Genomic DNA, 26811 nt, shown 5'->3' with positions numbered 1-26811 from the left:
GTCGCCTGAATCCCCGTTACAGAGGTGATGAACACAAGGTTTGCTTCTCTGTGTCAAAATGATAATATTCAAGAGAAAAGTACTCCGGTTCAATTAGATGGTATGTTTTTATTAAACTGATTATTAATTATTGGACAGCATATCTTTATTGGTTTTTATTTTGAGGGACATCTGCAGACGTCCTGCAGAAAACGACGATCCCATGATCTGTCTCCACGCTTTAGGTGTATACTAATTTAATGTCTTTAACTTAGGAGGATATTTGGGCCAGTTGGACGTGTTTCTGTCTGAAAGTTAGAAATAATTACTGTCTTATCGGGACGGCCTATGTTCAAAGAAATAGTTTACAGCTAATCTGAGGGCTTCCCTCCTAAAGCTGCTCCAGTATCCCTCACTTCATAGGAATTCCTGCGATGTCTTTTTAAAAACATTTTGGCTTCTTGAGGTCCGCCATCCTGCTCGTTTTAGATCAGGGGTGGGGAACCCTGGTCCATCGAGGGCCATTATCCAGCATATTTTAGTTTGAAACCACTTCAACACACCTGATATCAATCAGCAGGTGATTAACAGGCTTCTGCAGAGCCTGATGAGCTGCTGAACAGGTGAATCAACCACTGAATCAGAAGTGTTGGAGCAAAGACGTGCAGGATACCAGCCCTCGAGGACCAGGGTTCCCCACGCCTGTTTTAGAAGATTCTTCAACACACCTGGTATGAGTCCCTTACCATGATTAACAGGTGTGTTGGAGAAGAGAAACCACTTAAACCTGAGGACCCTGAGTTAGTCATCCATTATAAATCTTTTCATTTACATTGCAGCAGAGGTTTGCAGGTTTGAGCCCCACTCAGTCTGTCACAGTAGTTGTGTCCTTGGTCAAGACACTTCGACCTCCTTACCTGCTGGCAGCGCCTTGGGGGTTCTTGGACTGTAGAAGGTGCTATATCAGGGATTCCCAAAGTGGGGTGCGCGAGCTGCCGCTAGGGGGTACGCGAGGTGAAAAGTGTAATGGCTGCGGAGCTCAGAGAAGTCTGTCATATGTCACCATTAGCGTAGAAACTCATTTGTGGGTGGGCCAAAGAAAAAGTAAGAGGGCCCAATAAATGTAATTGAAAACAAGTATATTTTTGCGCGCGCGTGTCCTCCACATGTGCCCTAGCTTCATAATAACAATGCGCCGAGCTTCAGCACTCTGGCCTGCGCACGCCGATATGTTCCGTATTTGATCATTTTTAACGGTGTTGGAGAAATCTGAAGGTGGCGAGTCATTCTGGCAGATTGTAATTAACACCTGTCTCATGCAGGTGTTCTGACATTGTAAACCTCACACACAGAACATTGTGGATGTAACTAAATAACAAGAAATGATTCCCATTCAGGCTATTAACAGCGCGCTGACGATCTGAAGTTCAGAGTGCATCTGTCAGAGGTCAGACGCGTTCCGGCTGAACCACGGCTCACGGGTGCACAAGTGAGCACATCTGGGCTGGGCAGAAGGAATTTTACAACATTGGTTTAAATAGCGCGAGACGCGGTGACTTGAGCGGCTGTGCCGCGCGCGCAGGCGCGCGCACACACACACACAGATTCAATAAGCGCACACGCTGCTTTAACTCCGGCGCGCCGTCAGACTGAAGGCAGAAATGAACGCTGCCTCCACCGTGATAAAAACTTTTAAGAGGTTATTTTTCATTCAAGGTCAAATTAAGATATTAGCTTCTGGGATGAGTCGGGTCCGCTCCAGCCAGTGACTCCGAACCTGACCACATCTCATGTTACTGCAGCATGACAGCGGATCGCAGATTCAGCCACACCATAAAACAGCAATAAGTCGGTCTGAGGTAAAAGTGAACATCATGGCTATATGTTGTCCCCTATTGACATTTGATTACGCACAAGTAGGTGATCAGCTCAGGTTTACGCAGAGCAGAAGGAAGGACAGCGCTCTGGCCGCACAGGTTAAACGTTCCTACTTTAAGAAAACCGTTAAATTGCATTTTTATGTTCTACCTGGGCACTCTAAATATTTATTCAAAATGAAATCAAAGGAAATTGTAATGGTATCGAATGTTTATTAATTACTATTTAAAAAATGAAAGTGATGGGGAATTTTTTTAACCCTCTGTTTAGTTTGACATCTGATATATATATATATATATATATATATATATATATATATATATATATATATATATATATATATATGTGTGTGTGTGTGTGTGTGTATATATATATATATATATATATACACATATATATATGTGTATATATATATATATATATATATATGTGTGTGTGTATATATATATATATATATATATATATATATATATATATATATATATATATATGGCCATGCCCCGATGTGGGGGGGTGCGTCGACATGGTCGGGACATAGAAGGGGGTGCGCGGCTAAATAAGTTTGGGAACCACTGTGCTATATAAATACAGGCTTTTTATCATTCAATCATTCTATTTATACGGCACAGAGAGTCGTCTCAAGGCACTTCACAAAGTAAAGCATTCCAGTACAGTTCTGTTCATTAAGCCAATCCGTGTTAATTTTTACAAGAAATTTGAATTTTGTTTTAGTTTTGGTCTTTTGACAAAGTCTTTTTAATTTTAGTCACAAATTTAGTTGTCCGATTTGTTAGTTTTTGTCTTTTTTTTTTTAGTTGAACAAAATATATGTATTTTTCTTCTGATGTGAAGGAAATTTTAACTATACCTACTTGAAACTGTAAAGAAATATGTAAGATTCACATTTCACAATTTTTATCAATAAAACTATATTTATAATTGTTTCTATAACAATAATTATTGGAAAATACCAAAATGAACTCTGACTGTTTAAAATTGTGCCGCTCAATATTGATTAAATTAAAAACATCTTTATAATGTGCTGTAGTATTTGTAAACATAACAGGAAATGACATCATACCATCCGACCATTCAAAGGTGTTTTTTAGACCGATTGATCAAGATGGGACACCTGAATGTTTCTCCTCACAAAAGCACTGCTAGAACATTGAACACTGGTTATATTGGCTGTAACAGCCATGAAAATATAAACGATTAGACGATGAGATGCGCAGCGCTCTGATCCGTGAGCTCCAGCAGTCATCTGCTAGCTGCTAACAACACCGTAAGACTTTCATAACCAGGGAAATCCCTGGTGTGTCAAATGTCACATCTACCGCTTTTCTCACAGCCACGGACATTTTTTCCCTTTAAACACAATTTTTATAGGCATAAACATCAGTATATGATGTCTGGTTAGCGGTAGCTTGTTCAAACAGCGGCCAGCCCCGGACTCTTGATTGTTTTTTTCTCGCCTAGTCCCGCCTGTTCAATTTGCTTGATGTATTTTAACCCCCACCCTCCCATTTTGTCCATTTTATGAATGGATTTTTGTTTCTGTCATTTTTTGTTGTCGTCTCTTATTCGTCATCAAAAAGTACAACGACAGAACCCCAGCTTTGATGAGACTGGTGTTGACTCAGGTTTGTGAGTCTTATTTGACAATATTTGTTGTGCTGCTGGTTTGCCTAAAGTTAGCTTACTATCAGGTAAAGTTGTTGGAGAAAGAAAGGGAATATTTATTATCATCTCACACTAAACACTAACAGGAACAATACTCTGCCCTGAATATGCTTCATATGTAGCTTCAGATTAAAAATTATGTGGTACAAGACATATATGATGTTGTTGACTAGTGCGTGTCACATGTGTGTGTGTGTGTGTGTGTGTGTTAAGCCCGGGATCTTCTTCAGTCCTAAATCCGCCCCTGCCAGGGACAACCCTCTTCACCAACTGTATTGCATTACCATTTTCCCCTGTTACCATTTACAAACAAGCTTTCATGTTTCTGCTAGAATAACAGCTAAATTCCTAAAAAATACCGTTGCACATGTTGAAATAAAACTGGAGTTTGGAGCCGTGTTAAGATCACAGACTAGCAAATGCTTGTCTTTCTAATAGGATATGAACTCTCATCAGGAAGAAGCCTCGTAACGGTTAGATGGTCTTTTTAACAGAAACACACCCAACCTTTAATAGGAGGAGACATCATTGCAAACAGGTCTCTAGGCTGTGAGGGTTGAGAGAGAGAGAGAGAGAGAGAGAGAGAGAGAGAGAGAGAGAGAGAGAGAGAGAGAGAGAGAGAGAGAGAGAGAGAGAGAGAGAGAGAGAGAGAGAGAGAGAGAGAGAGAGAGAGAGAGAGAGAGAGAGAGAGAGAGAGAGAGAGAGAGAGAGAGAGAGAGAGAGAGAGAGAGAGAGAGAGAGAGAGAGAGAGAGAGAGAGAGAGAGAGAGAGAGAGAGAGAGAGAGAGAGAGAGAGAGAGAGAGAGAGAGAGAGAGAGAGAGAGAGAGAGAGAGAGAGAGAGAGAGAGAGAGAGAGAGAGAGAGAGAGAGAGAGAGAGAGAGAGAGAGAGAGAGAGAGAGAGAGAGAGAGAGAGAGAGAGAGAGAGAGATTCCTTCATGTATTTTCCCTCCCTTTACAGATGGAGTCTGGTGGTACGGTTCTCAGCACCAACTGGGGCGATGTGGGCCGGAGAACGGTGGAGGTCAGTCCTCCAGATGATGCAGAGTTCAAGAAGTACTGAGCACCTCTCTTCCTCCTCCTGTTTGTTTCTTCCTCCCCTTTTTAAAATCATGCGATGACCCCGCTGAGTTCCCTGGGAGCTGCAGTCGGCCTGGCGGTCCTCTTCTCCTTGTTGTGATGGCATTCAGAAGCCATTCTACCAGCGCACACCTGGCCTACTCTCCTCTAGAAGTCATCACCAGAGGGGTCAGTTTTAGATCATCTCTTGAACTAATTGATCTGGTTTAAAGGCCAATGCATCCAAAAGGGAGGTAACATGACCAACAGACCTGAAAAGCCTCCATCCAACCTGCAGACGAATAATCTTTGTTCGTTTTTGTCCTTCAAACAGCAACATGTGAAGCCTTTCATCATTTTTCATAATCAGCCCGTTGTAAAAATGTAAAGTTGCTCAGAAGAAGGAACGCAACAATTTTTCTGTAAACAGCGGGACTTAGAAACCTTCTGCTCTGGCTACCTGTCATTTTCACTTGTGACGTTAACTCCACTGTAAATAAAAGATTTGGTTCTAAAACGGCGCCCTGTGTGTTGTGGTTTGTTGTGTCTGGGGACGGTTTTGGAAGTCTCCAAACAAGATGGCTCAGACACAAGCGGGGCTGCATTAATACGGGGAGCTGTGATTATGACCCGGGAGCCATAGAATGTGCCTTCACTGATAGGGGAGCAGGAGGCTGATGCGGCCGACAGCTGGAGGAAATGGTTTACTTATTGCTTGGTGATCGGTATCGAGAGGAAGGGCCCTGGAGATGTTTGGCCAGCTGTAGAGGGGAGTAGTGATGATCTACAGCTGATGTGGAGCCACCCTATTCTCCTGACACACACACACACACACTGTACACGAGGCAGCTGTAAGTGTGAGGGGGTGTCCTGCAGAGGCAAGAGAGCATTAATATGGATCAGCCTCCCTAACCACATCATCAAGCCTCTCACACTGAGTTAAGTGTTAAATTCATCACACACCGTTTCATCTCTGCTGATGATCAAACACTCATTTGGGTCTCTGGATGGAGCTCTTAGCTCCGTGACACGTCCACACACACACCCACACCCCGTCAGCATCCCTGACACACACAAACACACCGGCCCCATCCTCACCCCCTACCCCCGCTCGAGGCGGCTCTGCCACATCAAAAGCAGCTAAGCACTTTGCATCGTGGGTAAGATCTTGGAGCGTGACTGCTGCAGAGTCTTTAGTCTCATTAAAGAGTTCTAGAGCTGCAGCTCACACTGAAGAAGTCTGGAAACTTCTCCCTGCTCTGCCTTCTGCAGCAGCCACCAGATGTGACGCTTCCCAGGAAGTGTGAAGAGGACCAAACAGGAAGCGTCCTGTGATCCACGCTAGAAGAGGCAGACTGACACGGAAGTTTATTCTAAAAAGTTTTATTCCGTGGTTTTATTGCACTTTGTGGTGGCATCTTTAATGCAGGTGGAAATATCAGATACAAGCATCAGAATTCTTCATATATTTATTTATGAACAAACAATAAATCAGCACTGAGTACAAATCCACCTGCTTTTCTGGGCATTCAGTTACTTAAATCTAAATCACTCGTCTGGTGTCTTAAGAACTGCAGGTGTGTGTGTGTGTGTGTGTGTGTGTGACTGATGCAGCTGAGGACTCAGCTTCCTGTTTTAGATGTGAATAAGTCAGCAGCCCTCTCTTTTAAACTTTTTCTTTCATTCCCTTCTCTCTCTCTCTCCTTGACCACCCCCCCACCCCTACTGGGCTTCACCACCTCTCAGGTGAGTTATGAGGTATTCACACCAGGCCCATGATGCGTGCTACCCACCATTTGCAAGGCATGATGACTCTGCAGGCCACCCTGCAGCCTCTGTAGTGATACGGCCATGGGTGGTACCCCCCCAGCGGCTCGCAGATCCTTTGGCAGTGGGTATAGCTGCGGCGACACTCGTTGCAGCACACGCCCTGGTGGTCCAGCATGGGGTCAATGTCCATGGTACCCTGCTCGCCTTCCAGTCCTCGGGACTGGAGGCAGGAGGAAACAGCAGTTGGTTTGTGCACTCGCTCACTTCAAAGATTCTCAACAAGCAATGGGGAAGAGGGGTGTAAATGCAGGGTGACGAGGTGTGCTCTGGGAGGCTTAAGAGTGCAGAGAGGAGAGAGAATGAGGAGAGGGAGGGGTGCGTGTGGTGGAATTATTCATAAAGCTTTAGACAACACACACTCAGATTTGCTGTGACAACATGGGGCCCCTCCACCGTTGACCCCAGCATCTGCTGCCGCTCCTGCAGCTGTGAGAAGCTCTCCAGGGGAAAGCCTTCTCAGGTAGCTCCTCAGATCCGAACAGACAGCTGGGAACGCCGTGGCCGGATGCTAACAGCGGTGACGGAGCGGAGATGTCTTGTTGGCGTGACTCACCTGATAGGGGTTCTGAGGGTTGAACTCTGCCTCCACGTCCTCGTAGTCCTCCTCCCCCCCAGCTGCCTGGCGGCTCTGGCGGGGGGCAGCTCTCCTCTTCCTCTGACCGCCTGCACACATCACAGTCTCAGTAACTGACAGCAAACCAAATTTAGGAGCGGAGTAGCCCCAATGTGGCACGGTCCTCACATGAAGTAGAATCAAACTGTGTTTTGTAAACTTCTGACCTCACAGCGTGTCAAGCATTGTTCAAAACAGGATTTCTGATTTTCATATGAAGCTTTTTTGTCTCAGTAGATGACCCATCATCTTTGTTTGCGTGTGAACAGGTTATTTTCTCCAGGGTTGGACGACAGTGTGCTTACTGCTAGAGTAGGTTGGGCGGAGCCAGAAGATAGGCAGGTCACCGCACAGGTTCTTGATCTTGTTGCCTAAGAAGGTGGAGTCAGGTAAGGGGTCGCTAGCCGCCACCCAGATCAGATCATCCTCAAACTTGGCGGGCATCACCTCGTCCTCCTACAGGAGTAGAAAAAATAGGTTTTCAGGCAAATTCAAGAAAACAAGCTCGTCAGTAGCTCTTTAATGGGATTTTCAACTACGTTTCTGTCTAAATATTATGAATCATTTCTATTATAATTAACTCTGCCCTACAAAAACTGCAATACATCCAAAACTCAGCCTCACCCACACCCGCCCCACGGACTGCATAACTCCGGTACTTTAACAACTCCACTGGCTCCCTGTTCCATACTGGATCCATTACAAATTGCTCCTCATCACCTACAAATGCCTCAATAGCCTTGCGCTATCTGACGTAAATTCTCCATCGTCGTTCTCCTATCCAACACCTTCGTTTTGCTGACTCCAACCTCCTTTCCCCTTTCAAAACAGCACACCGCACCATGGGGGATTGAACCTTTGCAGCCACTGCCCCCACACTTTGGAACTCTCTCCCACTAAACATCAGGAATGCCGTCTCTCTCTCTTCCTTCAAATCACTGCTTAAAACCCACTTCTTCAGATCGGCCTTCTAACTAACCCAGCATGTGCCCTGTTTTGTTCATTATTTGCCATTTTGTTTCATCATGTGTTTATTGCCATTTTGTGAAGCGTCTTTGAGTGACCTAAAAAGCACTATATAAGTTTGATGTATTATTATTATTATTATTATTATTATTATTATTATTATTTTACTTCATTTCTGTTGGATGAAATGTCTAAAATCCACCAGACCTGATGAGCTAACGTTTCCAGGTTTTTGTTTTCCCCTCCTGTGTAGAATGTTTTTGGATCACAACATCCACTTGAAGGTGAAATGTTTGGTGAAATGTATTATCTATGCACACACATTATAGGTTGTGCCATTGTCAAAATCCTGTTCCTTTTTCTTCATTGTTTATAAATAAACCCAAACACCAAACTATGCAAACAGAACTGAGCAATCTGACTAAAACTTTTGCACAGTACTGCATTTGTAGTGATTTCATACTACATACTTAGCAAACATGTTCCTTTGGGCTGCATGGTGGGGCGTAGCACTGTTGTCCTGCAGTGAGAAGGTCCCAGGTAGGGATGAGCCGGATACTCGTTTCAGACGAGTATCTGGTACGGATAAACCATTTTTGATGAGTACGAGCATGAAACGAGTAAAACTCGTAAATATCTGTAATCGTGCTGAAGGAAAGTCCTCGTTGAGTAACTGACTGTCTTCATGCTCTGTGATTGGCCTGTCAAATAGTGCGCCCGCCCCTCCCTACACACAAAACTCAGCAGCCGGCAGCTCACAGCTCAGTCCGCGTCCGGTCCATACACACACACACACACTAAGACAGTAACGGATCTCTCTGTGCTTGCTTCACTGTTCACGTTTCTTCAGTACTCCCTATGTTTTCTTCAGTTTGCTTCTTTTTAAAGTTATTCAAAGTAACTTTTTTCGTAACGTACGTGGTGCATTTGACAAGACAGAGCTGAAAACGGCTCGTGCTGCATCAGTCACTGCCTCCGCTCCGGTCGGGTTTTTTTCCTCCCTCTCTCCTCTTCCTCAGGATCCACTCCCTCTTTCCTATTCACTCTCTCTCTTTCTTTACATTTTTAAATCACAATTGTCTATTTTTTGCTCATTTTAAATATGTTTTAATCATTTTCTAAATTCTTTTTTCTATTTTACATGTTTTGTTTTTGTGAAGCGCCCCGTGATTTTCATCTTGAGAGGCGCTATAGAAAAGATCTTTTCTTCTCTCTCTCTCTTACTCCATGCACTTAAATATTAATGTTCTGATTTTATTGAAAAACTTGTTCTGTAATAGTTCCTTTACTATTGTGATCAAAAACATTTAATCTCAACTCTGAGGCTGCTCTGTAAATAGTTTTCAAATAAACAATACACATAGCAACTTGGTCAGACTTAAAATAATGTATTGATGTCAACCACACCCACTTCCGGTTAAACCACACCCACTTCCGGGTTAGGCCACGCCCACTCCGAGATAATTTAGATGGTTGAACAGATACAGATACAGATAGTGGTGTACTCGCTCATCCCTAGTCCCAGGTTCTGTCCTCACCATAGCCTTTCTGCGTAGAGTTAGCATGTTCTCCTCCGTGACTCATGTTTACCTAATTCTGGTACTGAAATGATGTTACGGACAGCCCAACCACCTGCTGTGGAGGTTTGAGTAGGTAACGGAAAACTGCTGAACCCTAATTTTGTTGTCTACTTAATCACAAACATTACTCAGATGTGTGTTATTCTTGGTCAAAGATGCAAGGAGCAGCATCAAAGAGGCTCAAGAGCTTCTGGGCTGGAGTGACAATGAACGTGTAATGCAGAACGGACAGTGCTGGAAAGGTTTATTTTAAAAATGAGCATGAATAACAAAACTATTGGAGTAGTTTTGAGATGACATCAAACCGCTTTTGGACAAGGTACTTTAATACGAGCCTTTATTTACCTCAAAACTGAGTGGTGCCAGGAGAAAATTGTAGTTGCAAAATGTTTATTAGAAACCTTTGCATCATTGTCAGTTTTGCGTCACACTTATTGATGCATTTGAGTATGATTTGACCCCTAAAAACACCAGAGATGCTTTATTCTTTCATGGTTGCTAGTGACCCAGAAAACTTGATCTAATTCTAAATAACTTCTTTAACTAACGGAAAGGCTTTGAAGAAGAAAAACAAACATTTTCTTTTATTTAGCATCTATTCAGATAAAAATCTGGAGACTCTTTACAAGAACAATCAGAATAAAAAACAAATGAACTCTTTAAAAAGATCATGATAAAAAATGGGAGAAAAACAGAAGAACTGGGGTTAAAAATTGAATAAAAATAAAAATGTAAGCCTGATAAAGACAGATTTAGCAGAGACATATTCATAAAAGATGTTAGTGAGAAAGAAGAGTCAAGAGTTTTGAGCTGCTTTACTCTTGGGTTAGCTGTTAGCTCATCAGTCATGTTGGGTGTAAACTCTGTTTCTCCAAACTGAGTTTGTTCTGGATGCTGTTTCCACGGTAACATGCTTTAAAATGGACGTAAAACCTCTTTAAATAGCCTACGCTCTAGGATCGAGTCTCATTAATGGTGCCCTGTCGTGGCTCCTTAGCCCTCCAGGCTTCTCTTCATAGCATCTCTTTGTGCTAACATCCTGCTGCATACAGCGTCAGGTCTCATCAGCATCCAGACGTTTCAGAACGTTTCTGAATATTAGAGCTAATAAGGTTTTTAAATAAAGACAATGTAAACATCAATGTGTAGTCGCGTAGCCTGCAGATAAGATGGGTTTGTAGTGAGGCTTTTGCCTGCAGGCATTTATTCCAGAGGGCTGAACTAGCCATAGAGTGTTGAGGAACCTCTTAGAAATCTTGTTTTTCCTCTTTCTTAAATGATTTGCTGGAGGGACAAATAAAAGCAGGGGTCCTTTTTCATCGCTCGGCTGACTGATAAGAGTTTATCTGGCCTGTTTTCACTGGATGCAAGTGTGTGTGTGTGTGTGTGTGTGTGTGTGCGTGTGCGTGTGCGTGTATTTATCTAACCCATGTTTGTCATCATTCTAAATTATAGCAAATGACCAGCCTGCAGCAACCATTATAAGTACATCTCCATGTCTACACACACACACACACACACACACACACACACACACACAAATGCACACACATGCACAAACGCACACACACACACACACACACACACACACACACACACACACACACACACAGATGAGTGTACAAATGATCATTTATGAGGAAAAGGGAGGCAATAACACACACACACACACAATAGTGCAAATGTGAAATAAATGATCGTTTACGAGGCAGACAGAGGCAATAAGAGCAGCCTTGCATGATAATTAATTGTGTTGTTGTTGTGTGCACGTGGGAGTGTTTATGTGTGCACGAGAGTGATTCTGGAAGTGAGGCTTACCCAGTACCAAATGATTTTAATTATCAGAAAGCCTCAATTGAATAATCACACGCTGTGGTGTGTTCTGTGATAACAACCCCAGTGTGTGCGTGCGTGTGTGTGAGTGAGTGTGTGTGTTTTCACAAGGGTTTTACAGGCAGGTCATTTACTCGACTACCTCAGCAGAAATTAGCATTAATCACTAACAAGAGTTTAGTTTGATAACTTAAAAACATTTTTAAAGTCTGATGATTGTAACTTGCCATGTGGCCAGACCACCACTTCTAACTGAAAACTGAGAGAGTAAAATACAGGCCGGTATTCATTTAAAGGCCGGGTCTCCAATCTGGCTGGTGTCGGAGTCAGCAGAGGTAAATAATGGCCAGTCTCTTATTGAGGTAAATAATGGCCGGTCTCTTATTGTGGCCGGATGGAATGTGGGTACAAGTAAGTACGAGCATCCCAACGGCAGGATTATAGTCCCCAAATCAAACAGCAGGAGGCAGTAGAGGTTCACGCATACCTGTTTTACGCTTTTTCTTCAACGCTTTGGAACGCTACAGACACGATCCTCTATCACGCTCCTACCACACAGAGTCACGGTGTCAGTTAACCATGCTAATTCAACCCGCTCCACAGAACACACATCACCTTCCCTGTGGCTTACATAACACTCACACAACACGCAAATCAGCACATAGGAACTAGCAGAACGATAGGAAACACATATAACACAATACCCAGAATGCACCTGGCTTACAACCCCAGCCAGGTCATTACACTATCAAGTTCAAAGAGAACGTGCTGATTATGCTGCAGAACACTCTGGGGAGCAGCAGTAGGGGGTGTATGAACTACAGCAATCCCTCGTTTATCGCGGTAGATGCGTTCCAGACCTGGCCGCGATAGGTGAAAATCCGCGAAGTAGGGACTCCCAGCATGCCCCTCGCGGGGATTCCCTTCACGTCGCACCTACGTCACAAACCGCGGCTATAAACGGAAGTCGCCTTTCCAGCTCACCACTCAGTCATCGTTTCTTCAGATTCACGATCAGAGTTTCCAACCTACCAATCAATCCCACGAACTATCAGCTCATAGTAAGTTATCTTACTTACTTCTGGAAAGCCCGGCATTTCCGTGTCACTTCGTTGACGCTCGAACGCTCGGGGGTTTCCTAGAGCAGCCGGCGTTTCACCGACGCTATCACTTCCGCGTCTGTGAAACCACGCTCCCTATTGAATTATCGTATGATCACATTCTCTTTTTGGGGGTAAAACTCAAGTGCCAGACCATAGGTACTGACACGCGATCGTTCATGTCGGTTCATTTCCTTTAATGTTTTCTGTCTTTTATTTGCGCCTGATGTGTATCGCTGCTGTGGAGCGGGGCGCATCAACTTGTCCTCCGACGCACAGATCACTGATGCGGCCGGCGAGCAGGGAGCGCTCAGCTGTTTTCGCGGTCGGTAGATCTGCCTCCTGAGCACGGCCACAGTAACAATCAGGTGTCGCCACCTCAAAAACTAATTTAACACGCGATCGTTCATGTCAGTTCATTTCCTATAATGTTTTCTGTCTTTTATTTGCGCCTGATGCGTTTCGCTGCATGCTGTGGAGCGGGGCGCTGCGCGCATCACCTTGTCCTCTGACACACTGATCACTGATACGGCCGCCAAACAGCTAGCACTCCGCTGTTTTTGCGGTCGGTAGATCTTTTAGAACTGCAGTTCAAAGGTAACTCATGAGGTGAATATATATGAACCCAGGTAGCAGTTTTTCTTTAGGATTGAGAGGAGATGCAGGAAGATAATAAACAGACAGAACAGGAAAAATAGTCAAATAAAAACAAGTTAGTTTTTGTACCTGCTGGTTGCAACAAACAGACACCATTGAAGGTCATCAGAAGTGAGGAACAGAAAATGAAATAATTATTTTAATGTTTAGAGCAGCAGGAACTCTGAGAGGCTGCAGGCGCATCAGTGAGTTTGCGGCTGCTGCAGCAGGGGGAGGGGGGAGAGGGCTGAAGCAGGAACTACCGTTGTTAAAAGAAATGTGTTTAACTTTGAAAATGTGGGCGCAATTTTAATAGTCAAAAACTCCAGCGAACCATTAGTTCATTTTGCTCAAATAGAAATAGAGGCCTGCCTCTAATACTGGCCCTCCTTCCAATAAAGGCCTGGAGCTTGATGAGCTTGAGTCAAATACAGACCGGGCCTGTATTAGAGGATTTACGGTATGTCTTTATTTATTAATGATTAATAAACATTTATAAATACAAACTGGAGCCTTATTGTATAATAATACAATAATAATAATAGATTAACTATAATAGTAATAGAATGATTAATAATACATTTATGAACCATTTATTAGCCATTTATAAGGGGAGCCTTATTGTAAAGTTGTACCCTACAAAGTGTGCCGGCACCAATGCCGCAAAATTCCCACAACCCATGCCGCCACAGATCATTCATAAGACACACCATGGCGGCAGTATTACGCTGATTTGCCGGCACGGTGTGTCTTCTAATAAGGGCTTTTGAGTCAAGAGCAGGTAGAGTTAAGTCCTTTAGTGAAAAAAGGATGAATTTGTGTCTTCTTCAACAGTGTATGGAGGACTGCTCCGTTGACTCACATCCGTAGCTGTGAGTATGCCATGCTGCTCATGGTCCAATAGCATGAAGAGAAAGACAACCACAGTTTTTGCCCCATGACTGTCTATGGAGTCGTGGCCAGACTATGTATTCATGTGTTTAGGATGGCTTGCCCAGGCTGGAAGAACGTGGTTTGTCCTTCATCTTTAAAAACCGTTATAATCGGTAATCAATGTTTTACAGCTATAACAGCTCAGGATTTAAAACACGATTTCATAATATTAATAATTCAGTAGCAAAGACAATGAAAACTTGCAAAGGCAGGAAATTTTACTTCTCACCACTAGAAGGATGTAGCCCACCCCTCAAGTTCACACAGATACAGAGCGGCTCCTGTAATTACAGACAGATGAAGTCCAAAGTGGGACCAGAACATCTGCCCACATCGTTACACCAGCAGCAGCCTGAAGTTTTCATATGAGGCAGGATGGATGCTTTCATGTTGGTGACACCAAATTCTGACCTGACAGCTGAAATCTAGACTCTTCAGACCAGGAAAGGTTTTCCAGTTTGTTCTGGTCCAGTTCTGGTGTTCCTGTGTGAATTCTAGCCCCAGTTCACTGTTAACTGACAGGAGAGACACCTGGTGGGGTTCCACTGCTGGAGTCCATCTGATTCAAGGTTCAGAGATGCTGATGTGGACCTTGGTAGGAGCCGGTGGGTATCTATTTACTTATATAATAGAGAACTAATCTAATTTATATATGTAAAACCTAGAGATGGCTGTGGGTTCAAATCCCACATATTAAATGGCATATGATTGGTTTCTTTAACCTTTAGGCCCTAGGCCTTTTTTCTTTGGACCCTGGTGTCACCCAATTGGGGGCCTTTGGAGTTTCATGTCCCAAGAATCAGTGATTGGTTGCATTCCCCAAGCACAGCTACAGCTACAATCAAAACAGTTTAGATTGTAAACAAAGCCATTTTTGATTTTTGATACATTAAGATAAAATAATACTTGAACTTTAATTTAGAAGAGCTGCCCTGTGTGAAATAGCTGACAGGATGGAGGTTGTGAGTTCAAATTCCATTTAAGAAATTTAGTCTATTGTTTTATTTATTCCACGGGCCCTCAAATAAATTTGTTCAAGGGTTTCTTTCCAGCAGACACCAGCGAAGGTCAGATGCTCTAAAATAAAGTTCAAATATCATTGTATCTTAATGTATTACAATTTAAAATGGCCTTGTTTCCCATCTGGGCTGTTTGATTGGTTTTAGTTGTGTTTGGAGAATGTGGACCGTTGTGGATGTTTGGGACATTAAACTGTACACTACACACTGGGGCGACGGTGGCACAGGAGTTAAGTGCTCGCCTTGCAATCGGAAGGTCGCAGGTTCGAGACCCGCTCAGTCTGTCGCTGTCGTTGTGTCCTTGGGCAAGACACTTCACCCACGTTGCCTGCTGGTGGTGGTCGGAGGGACCGGTGGCGCCAGTGCTCGGCAGCCTCGCCTCTGTCAGTGCGCCCCAGGGCAGCTGTGGCTACATTGTAGCTCATCCCCACCAGTGTGTGAATGTGTGTGTGAATGGGTGAATGACTGATTGTGTTGTAAAGCGCCTTGGGGGGTTCCAGGACTCTAGAAGGCGCTATATCAAATACAGGCCATTTACCATTTACCACTACTGTATAACTAAAATATTATACTGGATCAACTTAAATTCTTGTGTTCTTGTTGACAATTATTAAGTTCATGTAACTTAGGAATGTGTTTTAATGTAGCCAAAAAGTTACGTCAACATACATGAATATTATGTTGTACCAACTTAAATTCTCGCGTTCTTGTTGACAATTATTAAGTTCATGTAATTTAGGAATGTGTTTTGTTGTGGCCAAAAGGCTACTTCACCATACTCAAAAATATTGCGTTGATTTAATGTAATTCTGCCAGAAGTTGGTTTAACTTAAAAATTCTAGTGAAAAACGTTAACATATATTTTTTTGTTGAACCATTAGGGCATTAGGGTTAAATAGGTTAATAACCAGTCTGGTATCAACCACCATGCCATGTTTTAAGTCTCTTTTATCTCCTATTATCTTCATTCTGACGCTGTTTGAACATCAGCAGGTCATCTTCACCATGGCAAGATGCCTGAATGCAGAGTTGCTGCCATATTAGAGGCTTAGACATTCGTGTTAACTAGCATCTGAACAGGTGAGTGTATGTACGGTTTAAAGAAAGCTAAATAATGGTAAGTCCACAGGAACTCAATGGTTTACCGTTACATTATTTATCTACAAAGTTACATATGTTCTCCAATCAGCCTCACCCATAATATCCAGTGTGCAAACCACTACCACTTCTAGTTTAGAAAAAAATCATTTTGCTGTAAAACATGGAAACTGGAGACCATTTTCAAAGCTCACAGACACTAAAGAGGGGAACAGAGAATTAACTCACCAGGTCAAAGGTCATCGAGTCTTTATTGAGCGTGTCCACATCAGGTAGCCGAGCTTTAACCTGTGGTTTGACGTAACACTTCTCTCCTCCTGAAAACCGGATCCCCGTCATTCCCTGAAAACGTTCGGATCAAAAAAATTACACCAAACTAATAAAAGTGTAATTCATCACTTGTCACCTTCTCACCACGTGTGTGTGTGTGTGTATGCTTGTCTGTGGGTTCATGAACATATGTGTGTGTGTGAGTGTTTGAACATGTGTGTGCATGTGTTCGTGCATGTGTGTGCGTGTGGAGAGGTGCATTGGCATGCGTGTTTATGTGTGTGTGTGTGTGTGTGCATGTGCAGGTGCATGCGTATGTGCGTGTGTGTGTGTGTGCGTGCGCATGTGCATGCACATGCATGTGTGTGTGCATGTGTGTGCTCGTGCATGTGTGCATGCATATCAACGTGTGTATGCATGCACGTGTGTAAGTGCACATGCATGTGTGTGTGTGTGTGTGTGTGTGTGTGTGTGTGTGTGTGTGTGTGTGTGTGTGTGTGTGTGTGTGTGTGTGTGTGTGTGTGTGCTCGCGTGGGCTCAAAATTAAACAAAGAAACAGGCAATCATAGGGACACTGTGATTAAAGGTCAGGATTTTTATAGTTAAAGTCTTTAAACTGCTGCTCCACGTCTCTGATTGGCCTGATTGGGGCACTTTAATTAAAGGTCAAAAACTACCAATCTGAAAGTGATGGAAATTAGAGGGACGATTCATCTGACACTGATTGTTCCTGAGGAGATACAATGTCTACTTGTGTCTAATTTCACCGCTGGGGTAATGAGCCCATCTCCCCTTTAGAGCCTTTAATGTTTCAACCAATCTAACTGACTCCGACCCACAACAGCCTCATGATTCCATTTCAATCAAGTTCAATTGAGCTCACAATCTCAAAGTCGTGGACCTCCAGGGCCTCGTCAGCCCCGCTGCCTGTGCTGAACCGCTCCATGTTATTGGTTGAGTCGATCTCCACTGAACCCTCCTCCACTTTACCGTTGATGCTCATGCTGTAGTGGACATTGTAGACCTACAAAGAGAGAGGGAGAGAGAGGGAGAGAGAGAGAGAGAGAGAGAGAGAGAGAGAGAGAGAGAGAGAGAGAGAGAGAGAGAGAGGAGAGAGAGAGAGAGAGAGAGAGAGAGAGAGAGAGAGAGAGAGAGAGAGAGAGAATTTCAGATTGACGCAAGGCATCAGGGCACTGGCAAGTCTAGAGGTGGGGCCACAGGGAACAGGCCCTGCTGAAATCTGATTGGCCCACAGAAGTGCCCCTGTCCTGTCACACATCTGTCCTTTGCACAAGATCAGATTATAGATGGATGTGTTTCTAAATCCAAACGCTAAAGGAACTAATGAGCCAAAGAGGAAATTTTCAAGGTGCCATTTTGGTCTGAGTTTTATGGAGCCAATGAGAAAGTGGCAAACATTGCAGTTCCACTTTTATCCACTAGTTGCTGGCACCAAACCAGAGCAACTTCCTATTGACCCCCATGTTCCATCCATCCATCCATTGTCTGAACCCGCTTGTCCACGTAGGGTCGCGGGGGGGCTGGTGCCTATCTCCAGCGGTCAACGGGTAATCAGGCGGGGTACACCCTGGATAGAGAGCCAGTCCATCGCAGGACAACACAGAGACACACAGGACAAACAAGCATGCACACACACACACACACACACACACACACACACACACACACACTCACACCTAAGGACAATGTAGACAGATCAATCATCCTAACAGTCATGTTTTTGGACTGTGGGAGGAAGCCGGAGTACCCGGAGAGAACCCACGCATGCACAGGGAGAACATGCAAACTCCATGCAGAAAGATCCCAGGCTGGGACGCGAACCCAGGACCTTCTTGCTACAAAGCAACAGCTTTAACCACTGCGCCACTGTGCAGCCCGGCCCGACATGTTAAAAATGCTAATTTCACAGCAGAATTTAACATGTTTACAGCCTGGTTCAAAAAACAATTTTAGTTTAATAGATCTAGTTTACATTCATGACAACTCTGCGGAGGGTGAATTTTTGTGTAACCCTTCTGTTTAAGTGTAATTAAATGCTTAAAACTCTGAATAATTAAGGAGCATCAAACCCACGTCAAAGCTGGAGAGCTAGCTCTGGGGAAAGGCCTCAGCCTGGGCCTCACGTTAAAAGATGTCCAGCCATTTCAACTCTGAGCTTTAGTTGTGTCCTCTGTGTGTTCGTGTTTGGATGTTAACCGTTGATTTATTTGGACAAAGACGGCAAGCTGTGGTATTGACTGCAGTAACAGGTCCTCCAATTTTCTGCTTCTCTTTTATTAGTAAGTAAAATTATAGTTCTGTACTTTATTTCGCTGGCATGTACTAAAACGGGAAAATGCTACTTGCTCAATGATGGGTTGAAATATAACGTGTTGGTGGGTCTGGCTGATTGGGTACCAAAACTCGTAAACTGCTAGCTAGCAGAGGACATAGGGCTTCACTGCTGCACTGCGGTCAAAGATTCGCGAGGTCGCTGCTGTAGAGGTTTGACAAGTTTCGGTAATGTGCCTCTGCCTTTGACAGCACGGCAGCAGTTGTGTGATCAGAGATCTGCAAATCTACTGCTTCATCCTTCTGGAGGAACCCCAGCGAGGCGGGAACCCAGCCACCTCCTCTATCAGCCGGACACAGCTGGCAACCACAAGCTCCCAACTTTCGAGGGGTCTGCGCGTCTGCCTGGCTTCCATGCTAGGTCTTAGTTGTGCTGCTCAACTGTGGAGCTTTCTGAGGGAGAGGACAGAAACACTGCTGCTCTGTGTGTTGATTTTGGAGTTGCTTTGCCGCGTTTCTCTCGCTGACAGTGCCCAAGAAACCTTCATTAGCTTGAGTTAGCATGTAGCTAATTTCACGCTAATCTCCGATCAAGGCGGAGCATGACCTCTCGTAAGCGACCAGGACGCCCAGGTCCGATCTCAGTGGTCTGAGGCTCTGCTTGTATTTGAACAGTCCATGTTAAAGCTCCACAGGCGACCAGCACGACTACAGCCTTGCGCAGAAGCCAGGTGGCCGCGTGGGCGGGCTACCCTGGAGCTCATTCTTAGCTTCTTGGGTTAGTTAAGTTAGCTAGTGGCTCCATTGGTAGCACTGTTCCAGCCGTAACAGCCCCACCTTCAGCTCCACCTCTTTTCCCATTTTAGGATTGTCTGGGCGTGACGAGACCTGTGACACGGACAAAATGGCGGTGGCGCGAACCCACAATTTGGCCATGTATCCATCCTTCTTACATGTCGATGGAATTCACCACAACGAAACCTTGTATAAGGATGCTGGACTAAACTAGGCTCCTCTGTGAACATTGAGGCCCCCTGATGACCCCAAATCCCAGATCCACTCCTGAATCCGGGGTTCGTAGAGTTAACCTAACCCATTTTTCCTTTCTGACACACACCACTTTGGTTTTCTTTATTATTGTTTCAGACAGTCATTTATTCCAACGTGTCTGGCTGGGGGCCGTCGTTACTGCACCCTGTGGTGTTGTTATCCTTCTGCAGAGCCCCTCTATCTCTTACAGCTGAACAACCTTCTCAGAAAGCTGCAGTTTACTCTCATCGTTTGCACCTCTTGCCCCCGGAGCATCGGCTGGACCAGAGAGGGCCCCCACCCCAGTCTGCCACAGCACACCACACACAGCACAATGCCTCCATTCATCAAGCAGAGCCTCTGAGGAAAGAAGAGTTTTATTTACACTGTCATGCAAAGCCCCTGAATTCAGATGACTTATAAAATCTACCACACGGCCACTTAGATCATGTTTTAATGCTGTTTTTTATATATATATATATAAAAAATTGTGTAAAGTAAGATTGTTGGATGTTTTTTACTCGCTGATAATCCTGAGTTGTGTTGAACTGTTCCTCACGCTCTTCCTGTATAATCTGGACATCTTAACTGGAGTCAGCCTGGATCTTGCAAAGGAGACATGAACTCCAAGTGGCAGCTTATAAAAACGAACACGTTTGTAGCTTTTAAATATCAGCTAAACCAGAAAGTCTCATCAAACCCACCTTCACATTTCTCCCCCTCTCCTCCCTGAGGGCTACTTTCCTCACAGTCCTCTTATTGAAGTAGGATTTTTGCCTCGTAAGCGCCTCTCACACGTGCTGAGAGAGGATGATTGAGGAAGAAAGAACAAGTAAAATGCCACTCTTACATGTTTTTCATTGTTGTTCCAGAAGTAGAAAGCCCCGGCGGCTCCCAGCAGCAGCAGGAGAGCTCCAGCTACGAGCACCGCGACCCCGACCTTCAGGAGGCGGCTGCTGGTGGAGGCTTTGGCCGCCACGCTGGAGTAGGCCTGCCGACATCAGACACACAAACAGCATCAGCACCGCAGAATAAAGACACAGCTCATGTAGGGAAACGTTCACCGTCCTGTTTCTAAAATAAGTCACATTTTTGGACAATTTTTTTGTCTTTTCCCTTTAGCTCACGCCCCTCATCAATAATCAGTCCATAAATCTGATGCTGGTCCAGGTCCAGGTCCTTAGAGACTCACCGGAGGCATGAAGTGCTGCAGGTCCTCTGGTCCAGCCGAGGCAATCGGTACTTTCTCTGAGCTTTCTGCCATGACTGGAGCCAAACAGACAAATACCTGAGGAAACCCCAGTGCACTGACTCCCCCTGTCTCCCTCCCCCCCCCCTCCCTCTCTCTCTCCCTACGAAGATGGGGGGAGGAGAAGCGCACTTCTTAGTCAAACTAGTGCACTTTTGTTGTTGTGCCAAAATGTTTAATTTCTAAGCTTTTGCAACTTTCAAGGGTAGCGTGCAGGCAGCGGATGATCGCCAACAGGAGAAGTTTTACACAGCCTGTCAGAAAACAATGAAGCTTGTGGCGCGATCTGATCACCTTGGTGTTGCTTGGTCTGAGGAACTTAACATGGAGATTAATAACAGCCAATGGGAATCAGCCCTAAGGCGTATTCACCCCTCCCCAATTTGTGCAAGGCACTGCATACTTCAATGTAAGGTAGTAGGATTCACTGGTCCAGCAGCAGGTTGGCTCAAGTATTTCCAGGTACAGACTCTAATGGGCCATTCCCATCTGTACCAGGTCAGCCCGGGCCGGGTAGCCCCAGTCGGCCCCAGTCGGCCCCAGCCTGGCCCGGTTGATTCCACACATCCTTGCCTTAAGCGCATGTGGGCTGATTCTACCCACCAATCAGAGGCTTGCTCTAATGGAAGGTGTGAATTTGCTGTCAGCAGTGGGCGTGTTGGCCCTGGTCGGCCTGAAGCAGACCCCCTCGAGAAGAGGGCTGAGAATGAGCCTTGGTTGGCCCGGAAAAATACCAGGCCACCCAGATATGTAAACAACCTACGCTACCCGGCCCGGGCCGACCCGGTACAGATGGGAATGGCCCATTACTGTGTAAAATGCAATCAGGGTCCAGCTAATCTCACCCACATGTTTTTGACTTGCACTGCCCTGTCGAAATTCTGGGACTCTATTTTTAATTCACTCTCACTTATTGTGTCTTGGAGGGTTCCACGATCCCCATTGACGGCTCTATTTGGGGTGTTACCTGCTGGTCACTCCTTGCCGTCTCACGTTGCTGATCTGGTTGCCTCCCTTACGTTATTGGCAAGGAGAGTTATCCTGATGAGTTGGAAAGACCACCGACCACCGACCCACTCCCGCTGGATTAAAGATGCCCTCTATTTTATGAAACTAGAGAATGTAAGGTTCATCCTGAGGGGCTCGGAAACTGACCTTGCCAAAATTTGGAGGCCGTTCAAAGACCATGCGACCTCTGTGACGCTCGACATGGACACTTAACCTTGTAGAGCTATCGCCAGCGTAGCCACACGCTGGTTGCTTATTTGTTACCGCAGCGCGTAAGGGTTTTAGTTTTTTTCTTTTATTTTAGTGTGTAGGAATGTGGATGTGATGTAATTGTGGAAAAAATTATAAATGAATCATATACAAAAAAAAAAAAAGAAAACAATGAAGCTTTTTCTCTCTGAGGAGCCCCAAAGCTGCTAACGTTACACGAGTTTGATCCTCTGATCCTCCAGGATTCATGTTGTTGAGCTTTATGACAACATGAGACACCAACCTGCTGTGGTGGTGGTTGGGGGCACGCCCCCCCCCCCTCCTCCTCCATCATTCTAGACATCAAGTAGGTCGAAGGCTTCAGGTCACAGGTGACTAGAATGGAATGCTACATACTGTGGCATTGCGCCAAAATGGTCTTGAGCAGAGTTAGAGGCTTTAAGGCGCTTTCTCATTCTGGGTTCAGAGCGGAAGGAGATGTTATAAAGAAAAAAAGTTCTGAATTCATGAATGATAATGATGGGATTACATAAGGAGGCGCGAGCGGTGCACATCTGGCACGTGGACGTAAAGGAGTCCAGATAAGATCACCAAAATATTCCTTCAATAATATAAATAACAATAATAAAATAATCTGTTTGCAACAAAACACATTATTTACGCATTTGAAGTTTTGCACTGTTTTTGCGCACGGTCACACATTTATTTCTTTTAAAATGATCGAAGGTGTAAAAACCTGAATATTATGAGATCATTTGAGCAAACCGATGCAGCGGATTCAAAAAGGGACGTTTAAGTAGAAGGAACAGATTCCCTTTGAGTTCATTCTGAGACGATGGGGCGGTGATTTCCTCAGAAAAAGTTTGAGTCAGTTTTGGCTCCTGACCAACAAAATCAGGGGAGGAAGAAAAAACGCGGAGCTGACCTTCCTCGGCGGGCTGCAAGGACAGAGGCTCAGTCGAGCTGCAATAACAGCGACGCCTGTTGGCTTGCATCAGCCTGACGAATCCTGCTGCGCGGAACCACCATCCTACTCACCATCAGCATCACGTGGAACAAACGCTCAGATTCACAAGAATATTTCAAAGTTTATTTCCTTCAGAACATTGTGATGATAAAAAGCAGAAATCTGTACAATGAATTATTATTATTATTATTATTATTATTGCATTGAAAGGATTCATACGTTGTTATCAGCTTGATACACTTTGGCTCACAGCCCTCAGACTGAATAGTTTTTGGAGCCATTTTTAAATAGTAAGCATGCGTAAAGATCTGCATTCATATTTACACTTTTTTGCTTATTTAGCCTTTTATATAAAAATATATACTCTGCATATGTACAAATCTTGCATATGATACACTTCATGTCCATCAGACGTCTCAAAGTGATTCAGAGTTTAAATGTCGCACTCAGATGCAACAAAAAAAAAAACCACCAATAAATCAGGATAAATGAACATTTCTCACAACAAATATCATCTCTCATTTTTGATGAATCATAAATTAAATGTTTGATTATACAGAGAGAGTTTGTGCGGTGGTTTCTTCTAGACCTCATTGTTGGGAGTGTGTGTAGGTGTGGGGGTGTAGACAGGGATGGTGACCTCGCTGATCTCCTGCACCCTCACTGGTCTGGGCGTGGTGACCAGGACATAGTCATACTCTCTGTGCAGCACCTTCTCATACACGCTCTGCAGCCCGACCGTTTTGGGAATGTGGGCCTGGTAGTAGTTGTCCCTGCGATGGGGGTCACGGGGCAGCGAGGCTGTTTTGGGCAGGCTGCTGAAGGAGGACAGGGTCGGCGCCGGGGAGGGGGCTGCATTGGCTCTGGTTGCTGAGGGGCTCCAGCATCGGTCTGAGTGGCCCAGGACTTTACACTCACTGGTGCAGGCCCAGAGAGCTGGAAGAGACAAAGAAAGAATGGGTAAACTGGTCCCAGTTTTAACATCTCAGTCTAATGAGACTTTTCACTGTCTCTTACCATTTTGGGCCCCCACGGGAGGAACCACAGCTCCATCTTTCTTCAGGCCAGTGTCTCCACTGACATCACTGTCACTGTCATTGAAGTCGCTGTCCCCCTTGCCACTGTCTTTGCCACTGAAGGCCGGGTCCCTGGCAGAGATGGTCGTGTAAGAGTTCCCCTTCCAGATTGTGATGGGCCTCACAGCCTCCTTCCCATTTCCATAACCAGGGAGAGTGGAGTAGCCCTGCAAAGAGAGAAACACAGGTTAGTGAGCACACACACACACACACACACACACACACACACACACACACACACACACACACACACACACACACACACACACACACACACACACACACGCCTGTCCCAGCTCACCTCATGTTTGTTGCCCCTGAGCTTGCTGTTGCTGTCGGACTCGAACACACAGGGCACCTCGCTACCGTCCTCTGAGGCCGAGCACATGTCGCTCCCCCCGGGGTGAGCTGGGGTGAATCCACCTGGCTGGCCGGTGTAAGAGTGTCCCTCAAAGCCCTCTCCTCCCCCCGCCCCGTGGAGAGGCAGGAGCGGGTTGTCCCCCGCGTGCGTCCTGCTGCGCTCCAGCGTGCCCTTCTCCCCGTAGGAGTCACTGTCCTCTCCGCTCTTGTCCCGCTTGCGGCGGTTGCAGGTGGTGGCGATGAGGATGATGGCGAGCAGCAGGAGCGTGCAGCTCCCCGCGAGCACGACGATAATCACCACGGACAGGTCCCACTGCGCGCGCGCCTCGTCCCCGCCGCCCGGCTGGTACACGGTCCGGTCGCTGGGCGGGGAGCCCGCGATGATGAGGAAGTGGAGCGCGGCGGTGGAGGTGAGCGCGGGCCTCCCGCTGTCGCTGACCGTCACGGTCACACTCAGAGTGTCGTCCACGTCGTGGCTCAGCACCTGGTTCAGGTAGATCTCCCCGGTGGCTTTGTTCACGGAGAACACGCAGGGCTCCCCGGTGGCCAAGCCGAAAGACAACTCCGAGTTTGTGCCCTCATCCGCGTCTCGCGCCTCCACCCGCGTCACAATGTATCCGGTGGGTGAGTCCCGGGGCAGAAGGACCTCAGCTGATCCGTTGTTGAGAGGCGGGTGCGTGATGACCGGCGCGTTATCGTTCTGGTCCACTATCCTGACGTAGACGCTGGCGCTACCCGACAGCGGCGGGGAGCCTCCGTCACTGGCCGTGATCCGCAGCTCCAGCTGCTTCATCACCTCATAGTTAAAGCTCCGGAGCGCGTAAAGGGAGCCGCTGGCTGGATCCAGGGACACGAAGGTGGAGATGGGGGAGCCCATCAAGTACGTGTCCGCCAGTTTGTAGGTGACCTTCCCGTTTGACCCCAGGTCCAAGTCTCGCGCCACAACCGTGGTGATGTACGCACCTGGCGCGTTATTCTCCACCACAGCCACCTCATACACGGACTTACTGAACACCGGTGCGTTGTCGTTCTCGTCCGTCAGCCTGATGGTGTACTGGGTGATGGTTCTGAACGGAGGGGAGCCCAGATCCTCCGCCACCACGGTCAGGTTGTATTCGGGGATCTTCTCCCGGTCCAGCGGGCTGGTGCTGACAATCATGAAGCTGTCCTCATACGCCTGCTGCAGCCGGAAGTGGTCGTGTCCGTACAGAGTGCAGTGGACCTGTCCGTTAGCACCGGAGTCTCTGTCCGAGGTGCTGACTAGAGCCACGAAACTCTCCCTGGCCGCCGCCTCTGTGATGTACGCGATCCCCGCTGTGATCGACGTCATGGGGGTGATGGAGATCTCCGGCGCGTTGTCGTTAACGTCCTGCACCTGTACCACGATCTTACAGATGGCCGGGCTCGGGTTTGGACCCAGGTCGGTGGCCTGGACGTCAAACTCGTACGTGTTCTTACTCTCAAAGTCAACCGGGCTCTCCAGAGAGAGGCGCCCGGTTTTCCGATCCACTCTAAACAGCTGTCTTATTTCGTGGGGCACCTGGTTTCCGAACCCGTACACCACCTCCCCGTTCAGACCTTCGTCTGGGTCCTCCGCGTTCAGGTCCAGCAGGAGCGAGCCCACCGGCGCGTCCTCGGGCAGGTCCACGGTGAAGCTGTTCCTGTCGAACACCGGGCTGTTGTCGTTGTAGTCTTTCACCTTGACATTGATGCGCGTGGTTCCGCTGCGGGACGGGTTCCCGCCATCCATGGCCACCAGCTCCAGTGCGTAAGAGGCTTGCGTCTCGCGGTCCAGCTCCTTCATGAGCACCAGCTCCGCATATTTAACCCCGTCGGCCCTGCTGAGCACGTCAATGGAGAAGTGGCTGTTAACGGAGATCTGGTAGCTCTGGATGTAGTTCACCCCCACGTCCTCGTCCACGGCGAAGTCCAGCGGGATCCGGGTCCCCACCGCCGTGTTCTCGGAGATCTCCAAACTCGACTCTTTTCGGGGGAACTCGGGGGAGTTGTCGTTGATGTCCTTGACCTCCACCTCCACGTGGATGAGTTTAAACTGCTCTTTGGAGAAACTGACCACGTCGAACGCGATCAGGCAGTGCAGGGTGTGTTTGCAGATCCGCTCCCGATCAATCCGCTCCCCGACCAT

General features: G+C 46.2%; 3 protein-coding genes across 3 annotated transcripts in view; 1 reads left to right on the top strand and 2 right to left on the bottom strand.

Moving 5' to 3' along the window:
• sugt1 (SGT1 homolog, MIS12 kinetochore complex assembly cochaperone) overlaps positions 1–5117 on the top strand; it is an 84872-nt gene extending 79755 nt beyond the window's left edge. Inside the window, exon 13 of the mRNA XM_054751221.2 lies at positions 4499–5117. Coding sequence (XP_054607196.2) covers positions 4499–4600 — 102 coding nt within the window. The 3' untranslated portion in view covers positions 4601–5117. The remainder of the gene's footprint in view (positions 1–4498) is intronic.
• A 1110-nt stretch (positions 5118–6227) lies between these two features.
• LOC107384296 (chondromodulin) lies at positions 6228–21123 on the bottom strand. The gene is made up of 7 exons (XM_070541752.1): positions 20988–21123; positions 20646–20786; positions 17358–17498; positions 16433–16546; positions 7345–7495; positions 6980–7089; positions 6228–6586 (listed from the first exon to the last, which is right to left on the bottom strand). Exons 1-7 carry the CDS (start codon positions 21057–21059, stop codon positions 6359–6361), a joined length of 957 nt encoding a protein of 318 aa, XP_070397853.1. The 5' UTR covers positions 21060–21123; the 3' UTR covers positions 6228–6358.
• A 2215-nt stretch (positions 21124–23338) lies between these two features.
• Positions 23339–26811, bottom strand: part of LOC139061855 (protocadherin-8-like) — a 4085-nt gene continuing 612 nt past the window's right edge. The window contains exons 1-3 of the mRNA XM_070541751.1: positions 24607–26811; positions 24247–24472; positions 23339–24165 (exon numbers count right to left, since the gene is read on the bottom strand). The exon at positions 24607–26811 is cut by the window's right edge and continues 612 nt beyond it. Coding sequence (XP_070397852.1) covers positions 23813–24165; positions 24247–24472; positions 24607–26811 — 2784 coding nt within the window. The 3' untranslated portion in view covers positions 23339–23812. The remainder of the gene's footprint in view (positions 24166–24246; positions 24473–24606) is intronic.

This window comes from Nothobranchius furzeri, chromosome 11, assembly GCF_043380555.1.
Source record: "Nothobranchius furzeri strain GRZ-AD chromosome 11, NfurGRZ-RIMD1, whole genome shotgun sequence".
Lineage (NCBI taxonomy): Eukaryota > Metazoa > Chordata > Actinopteri > Cyprinodontiformes > Nothobranchiidae > Nothobranchius > Nothobranchius furzeri.
This window is presented reverse-complemented; position numbering and strand designations above follow the sequence as displayed.

Coding starts and splice junctions, on each gene's coding strand:
- LOC107384296 (XM_070541752.1), bottom strand. CDS start 21,059: ATGGCAGAAAGCTCAGAGAAAGTACCGATTGCCTCGGCTGGACCAGAG. Junction 20,787..20,987: donor TGCAGCACTTCATGCCTCCG/GTGAGTCTCTAA, acceptor TGATGTCGGCAG/GCCTACTCCAGCGTGGCGGC. Junction 16,547..17,357: donor AGGTCCACGACTTTGAGATT/GTGAGCTCAATT, acceptor GAACGTTTTCAG/GGAATGACGGGGATCCGGTT.